At 47.5% G+C, this 7,500-nt stretch overlaps 1 protein-coding gene across 16 annotated transcripts in view; it reads right to left on the bottom strand.

Annotated features, from left to right (window-relative positions):
* LOC139384325 (transcription factor SOX-6-like) overlaps positions 1-7,500 on the bottom strand; it is a 193,195-nt gene that overhangs the window by 116,889 nt on the left and 68,806 nt on the right. For 15 of the 16 annotated variants that reach the window (XM_071129020.1, XM_071129016.1, XM_071129023.1 and 12 more), the window contains one exon: positions 2,960-3,200. In XM_071129020.1, coding sequence (XP_070985121.1) covers positions 2,960-3,200 — 241 coding nt within the window. The remainder of the gene's footprint in view (positions 1-2,959; positions 3,201-7,500) is intronic. The other variant, XM_071129015.1, reaches the window with a different exon arrangement.

Genomic DNA, 7,500 nt, shown 5'->3' with positions numbered 1-7,500 from the left:
AGGAGGAAGCCATTCTACTGAAGGACACACAGATAACGGTGAAAGTGAACAACCCAAGAAGAAAGGAACATCAAGAAGGTAGAATGTTGAGAAGTGGGTGGGATCTGCTGATATTCCCAAAGAACATGGAGTGATGTACAGTACACTGGGCATTCCTGTTGCAAATCTTTTATCCAAGCTTAATATCCTCAGACAGGCAGAGGAGTCAGAGAAGTGGTTCGGTTCAGTACCAGGGCCCGGGGTGGAGCGGCAAGGTCTACACCCAGCACAGGGCGGGCAGGATGGGGGTGATTATGCAGGGGTGGCTGTGGCTGTGCCAGGGTCAGTGGAGGGTGCTTGTGGGGAGTGGAGCGGCGCTGGGTTAATCAGCTGGCGCAGGTTCAGGGCACAGCCCACACAGACGCATGGCACAGCAGTGGAGTCAGGTAATCAGCAATGGCAACACTTTCAGCCTTCTCGCCGTCTGCCTCTCTCCCCCCTCTCTCTCTCTCTGTCAATCCCTCCTTCTCCCCTCTCACACTCCCTCTCCCATGTGCCATCTGTACCAAGTCAACTTGAGCTGACGGGATCTCGACACTTCACTTTCCCAACTTCAATGTTTACAATTTAATGGTAAAAAGTAATTGTCATGCAGGGCCAAGGCCATGGCAATCCACAGCCAACTGTGATGTGACAATGGTGGGGAAAACTAATAGCTTTGAGGTACATTTGTGATTGTCTTTCTATAACTAACCTCCAGACTTGTCATTGCACCATGTTCTAGTCCTCCTTCCTTGACCTCATGTCGCTCCTCAGTACGAAACCACAGCCTGCCCCCACAATCCATCTGATAGATTCTACTCAGACTAGAAGCTCCATCAACTGGCAGTGTTCAGGTTTGATACAACCCTTCAGTTCTCCTTGTATTTTATGTTCAACGCAGAACAATCAACCAGAACAAGATGATTTTACATATTGTTATTACATATGTAATATATTGGCTGGTATTGCTCAAGTTGAAAAGGCAGCAAAAACTTTTGTTTTTCATATCTGGATAAAATAATAATAATTGAAGTAATGATAAACTGAAAAGGATTTGACATTATGCAAACTAAATGCAAGCATTTCCTCCCTCAGATCCAAAATGAATAGAATTAACTTTTCATACGGATCCTTTCATTCTATCAAGAGGCTGTCGAGTGATTGCAGTGAGTAACAGGAGACAATGCACAAAACATTCTTTCAAATGCTGTTCTAATTACCTTCATCACTAACGGCCCTGTGATCCAATTAGAGCCTGTCAGAAGAGCGGACCACCTGAGCAATCTCCTGACTGTCATTTACATACTGGATGGCAAGAACAGTGTCTCCAGACCTCCCAGCATCCTTGGAAAACAAGTCGGGACAAAGGGGCTGGGACAGGGCTGTGGGTGGGACGTGGGTGGGCAGGAGGAGTGGGGGGCAGTGACTCTCTCCCAGCAGCCACTGCAGTGTGGAGCGGTGGCCCCTGGAAGGCTACTTCAGAGCCCCTCTGGGTCTCTTTACTGCAGGCCCGTCTGTCACAAACAGCCACCTGCCTCCCCGGCTACAGCCCACAAGTGCCTCTGCTCTTCTCTCCTCCGCACACATCAAAGCAGCTCCACAGATTGTCTGGGGCCTGCTGCAGATGTACACAACAACATATATTGTGGGAGATGTTTCTTTGATGACAAATAGAATGCAGCCTGAAGAAGAAGCGTTGCAACATTCGTTCTGTCTTAATTTGTCAGACTGTGGTATTGCATTTTTATTGGGATGCTGTGTAGTGTAATACACGTTTTACTGTTGATGTCACTGGGTCTGTTCAGCCTAATAATAACCTGTAGCTGATTATAGTTGGTTTGGTGCTGCCTATCTGAGGGTCCCAGGATCCCTACGGCTTCACAGTATTAGAGACAGTACCCGTGGCTGGGAGGAGGAGGCAGGGGCTGGGCATGTGAAGAGTTCCCTTTTACAAGCACAGAACAATGGGTGGCTGTTTAGCCTGTATCTTGGGCCCAGTGCATCCTGGTCCAGAGAGAGCCTCCAGTGAGGGAGTCAGGCGGCTGGGGGGCTGAGGGGCCCGGGCAGGCCCTCTAGAACAGATACCCTCTCAGAGACTTTGTTCCACTGTCGTATTGTCTCCCTATTTATAGTTTCATAAAATCTGTGTGTGACGCTAAAATGCAACTCAATACGTTGTTGTCCTCTTCTTTTAGAGTGGGGAGGATCTCAAGACACTCGTGAGAGCTTAGACTTCAAAGACCATTGCTTGGCAGAACGTATGGTCTTAAGTCCGAGGGCTCTGTTGTGGCCGTGTCCTTGTGGGAGAAATTCCTCTCTGTTAGGGCACAGTGACAAGACAGTTTTGTGTGTGTGTGCGCGTGTGTGTGTGTGTGTGTGTGTGTGTGTGTGTGTGTGTGTGTGTGTGTGTGTGTGTGTGTGTGTGTGTGTGTGTGTGTGTGTGTGTGTGTGTGTGTGTGTGTGTGTGTGTGTGTGTGTGTGTGTATGTCAGGCTTACTCACACTCAGAGGCTAGACAGTGGTGAAAGTCATTAATGGTGAAGGTCACCAACGGAAAATTCAGAACATTGTCTGGAGTCTACCTCACCCCTGACAACGTTGGAAAACAGACCGCTGTTGTACAGAGACAATAATACGGTACCCTCTGAAACCTTCTGATGGCTTGCCTGTCACCTACAGTAAATAGTGAATGGTACACTGAGTCATTACAGTAGACACTGAGTATTACAACAGTAAGGCAGCTAGCTATAGACCCTGTATCAGATAGATCCACAAAAAAACGGCTAAGACATATTACTCTTCTTTCTTCGGGATGTATGTTTTCTAGGAATTACAAGATGTATCAATGATTCCTCATTCCTACTTACATTATTACTTTTTTAAATTAGCAGTTGTAATATGGCTACTAGTCAACTGGACTACAGGGTGGTGTCTCTCACCATGCGCTGCTGGGCTGACACCATGCTGTCCCAGTCACTCTCTGGAGGGACACTGCTGAGGGGCTGCAGTTCGTCCATGGTGCCCTTGCTGTGGAGCAGGCTGTGCAGGGGCAGCTGGGGCGTCCCGTGGGCCTCGGCACTCTCCTCCTTATCCCAGGACAGGTGGTCCTGACTCATGGCTTCCTCCCCATCGGCGACGGAGGCAAACGGAGAGGTGGCTTGCTTGGAAGACATTATTCTGCTGTGGAAGAGAGAAAGAGAAAAGGACAACCGGTCAGAAAACTTCAAAGCATCATAGTTAAACGTCAGACAGTTTTATGACCCCGGGACGACAAAACAGCTAATGTCAAATTGTATTTACGACAGGTATGCTGGATGTTTCACCATCCTCACATCAACCTACACCTGCTGGTGCCCTGAAAAACAATGTTGGACCTGACTCAAAGTTGGAGAAATCCTATCAATGGTCATGTGGCCTGCTGAGGAGGTGTGAGAGCAGGCCATGGGGCTTTTCCTAATCCTTTGTTTAATGTAAATGGTGGAGATGAGGCTGGAGCGGTGCCTGTGTCTGGGCCAGGCCCAACACTCCCTCCCTCCACCCAGCCAATGATTAGGCAGCGAAGAGGGTTACTATACCACATAACATTTAATGTAAATGGTGGAGATGAGGCTGGAGCAGTGCCTGTGTCTGGGCCAGGCCCAACACTCCCTCCCTCCACCCAGCCAATGATTAGGCAGCGAAGAGGGTTACTATACCACATAACATTTAATGTAAATGGTGGAGATGAGGCTGGAGCGGTGCCTGTGTCTGGGCCAGGCCCAACACTCCCTCCCTCCACCCAGCCAATGATTAGGCAGCGAAGAGGGTTACTATACCACATAACATTTAATGTAAATGGTGGAGATGAGGCTGGAGCGGTGTCTGGGCCAGGCCCAACACTCCCTCCCTCCACCCAGCCAATGATTAGGCAGCGAAGAGGGTTACTATACCACATAACATTTAATGTAAATGGTGGAGATGAGGCTGGAGCGGTGCCTGTGTCTGGGCCAGGCCCAACACTCCCTCCCTCCACCCAGCCAATGATTAGGCAGCGAAGAGGGTTACTATACCACATAACATTTAATGTAAATGGTGGAGATGAGGCTGGAGCGGTGTCTGGGCCAGGCCCAACACTCCCTCCCTCCACCCAGCCAATGATTAGGCAGCAAAGAGGGTTACTATACCACATAACATTTAATGTAAATGGTGGAGATGAGGCTGGAGCGGTGCCTGTGTCTGGGCCAGGCCCAACACTCCCTCCCTCCACCCAGCCAATGATTAGGCAGCGAAGAGGGTTACTATACCACATAACATTTAATGTAAATGGTGGAGATGAGGCTGGAGCGGTGTCTGGGCCAGGCCCAACACTCCCTCCCTCCACCCAGCCAATGATTAGGCAGCGAAGAGGGTTACTATACCACATAACATTTAATGTAAATGGTGGAGATGAGGCTGGAGCGGTGCCTGTGTCTGGGCCAGGCCCAACACTCCCTCCCTCCACCCAGCCAATGATTAGGCCGCTAAGAGGGTTACTATACCACATAACATGCTCTCATTGAAGCTCTAACACAGCCCCACATAGTGTCCCAGTCAAGCCCCAGTCAATAATGACCCTAGATAAAGGTAAACATGACAACACTACTCTCTATCGCTCCAAATTCAGATAATGCCTTAAACCGCTTTTGTTTGATTATGATAAACAATTATAAGGAGATGACGAGTCATAGTAATGTGCTTGTCCTCTTCTTAATTAGCAGAAGAGCCTTAATTGATTGAATTGAACAGTTGACAGAATGATCCTGCCACCAAACACAACACCAACCCCAAGCTGCTTCCTTTCTACTTCCACTCTCCAAATTAGCAAACGATTCACTTTTCAGTGCTACACTATTTCTCCAGGCCAATAAATCCTACTTAAGCAGCTTGGAAATCAGATCCTGGCAGTGGAAGACAGAATTTAAAAATCTGTTACACGCTTTCATGAATATTACAGTGAAGAGTGCACTTGACATATCAGGTGCAAAGAAAACAAATGTTAATACCAATTTAAACAGTGTTGAAATCGTTTTATGTAGCTTAACATTTCCCCTCATAGAATCTTACAGCTAATTTTGCCTTTTCTTACAATTACAATAAGGCCACCCTCATGCTGTGACCTACAATGACTGAAATGAATACTGTGTCAGAAAATCTAATTATGTGATTGGTATTTATAAGATAATAATATGGAATTCCTACTGATTTGAAGTGGGGAAAAGGAGCCAGTCCATATTTATTGGTAATTTTCTTTTCCCCAAGCCCCTGATCTGCCTCTATCTAAGCTGCTGGGTATTTAACAGTGAAAACAGCATGTGAGCCTCAAGTCTAGGTATCATCTCTGCTGGAGCATCTTCTATGCCAGGGAAAGGCAGGGATGGGCAGGGGAAGACAGGGAGAGACAGGGGGGGAGCTCAGGGTGTGAGAAATCTGGCCCATTCTCCTTTCTTCCACAGGGTCACTGTGACGGAGGTTTAGCCGCCCCCATTAGCTAGGCTATGGGCTGGAGGAAGGAGACAGAGGGGTGGGTATTCTAGGGCAAGGGCTGTGGTATGATCGTGTCCTTGTGCTGCCTGCTGGGAGGACCATGAGACAGACAGACAGACAGACAGACAGACAGACAGACAGACAGACAGACAGACAGACAGACAGACAGACAGACAGACAGACAGACAACAGACAGACAGACAGACAGACACAGACAAACACAGACAGACACACACACAGACACACACACACAGACACACACACACAGACACACACACACACACACAGAGACAGACAGAGGAGAGGAAGGCGAGGTTATGGAATCAGCTAACCCAAACCTCAGCCAACTCCACCGTACCTCACCAGACTCTGCCAAATTAATGGCATGGGGTTCACAGAGGGCTCAAAACAGCTGAACAGCAGAGCAGACTGGTACTCTCAATGTGAACTGTTAAATACAGTTCATTAACTGAGTTCAGAGCCAGCACATTACTGTATTTCACAAGGCATTACAATAAAGAGTGTTGAAAACACATATACGTATTAGGACATCCAAGTCTAACAGGCAGGCGCACACACGCGCGCACACACACACACACACACACACACACACACACACACACACACACACACACACACACACACACACACACACACACACACACACACACACACACACACACACACACACACACACACACACACACACACAGAGGCACGTAGTTATAGATCAGTATTTTTGGTGGTGGTTAGGGTGAAAATGGCAGGCCACGTTAATCACCCAGGCCCCAGCAGCTGTGTCAACAGGGCCAGTCTGACAGGTAGCCGTAGCGCTGGGAGGGAAGGAGCCTCACTCTCTCTCAGACCGGCCTGTGTTGTCTTCTGTTTTCTCTAGAGAGAGCCAGCTCTCAATTTTATTCAGACAATAAATTGTTTCGTGTAATTATATCAAATAGAAAATGGTCTCTAAATTGAGAGTGTTAATTGAAAATCTAAATTAAGAGCAAAGTTCAGAACTTGCATGCTGAGAGTGATGGTGTGCTGTGAGGAAGATGGGGGTGGAGAGAGGTTTGAGAAGGGGGAGGGGGGAGGGGTCGAGTTAGGAGATTCCACCACATTTTTTATTCATGCATCCAAAAAGCCCAGGCCTCCAGCACAACAAGCTCCTGTCTTCAATGGAGTGCGAGAGTGAAACAAAGCACTTCTTTTGCATGACACAGTAAATCAAGTGGTATTATTTTACTACTAAAATATTCAGTCTCTCAGGCACTTTTACCCCGGTCTCCAGCCATCAGTCAAGCTGCTGAGGCGTGAGAGAGACAGAGTGAACAGGGCTGACTCCATCCTCCTGTAACATGTGTCTACAGCAATCTTGTTAGAAAATGCAACAGATCTGCGGCAGGCTCCGTAACAGTATTTGTCAGTGGGTTAATAATTTATTAGCAGAGCTGGGAGGGCTGCGCTCAGCTAAAGAGAGCACAGAGCGAGGGTGCCCCACCCCCCAACCTCTCAGAGGCCCTATACAATACCAGCTCTCATTATTGAAGGGAGAGAGAGGGAGGGATATTGCAATAAGTCTCAGAAAATGTCAGAGGGCAACAATATGTATATTATATAGTCCCCAAAGCCTATGCTGGGATATAATGGTACACAACGTGAGCGTTTGATTCCAGAATTGTTTGAATGAAACAATAAAACATAAGGTGTTTCATAGAGTAGGAGAGCAGCTGGGGTCCAGGTCCACAGTGGTGATTGAGAAACATTGAATAACAGAGTATCCAAGGCTCTGGTGAGACACTCATAAAAAGGCTCAATACAACCTGTTTATACATTGTATTCTAACTACACTGCATTCTGCACTGCTGCTATTCCTTTACCCTTATCAATAATGTAATGTGTTTCTCTAGTAATGAAGCCCAATATGTGCCTTTGTGTACATTGAGCAGTGAGAATATGGTAAACTGAAGAAGGCTCTCTG

This window comes from Oncorhynchus clarkii, chromosome 26 (genome assembly GCF_045791955.1).
Source record: "Oncorhynchus clarkii lewisi isolate Uvic-CL-2024 chromosome 26, UVic_Ocla_1.0, whole genome shotgun sequence".
Taxonomy (NCBI): Eukaryota; Metazoa; Chordata; class Actinopteri; order Salmoniformes; family Salmonidae; genus Oncorhynchus; species Oncorhynchus clarkii.
Note: the sequence above shows the minus strand (reverse complement) of the source record. Positions and strands in the feature narration are given on the sequence as shown.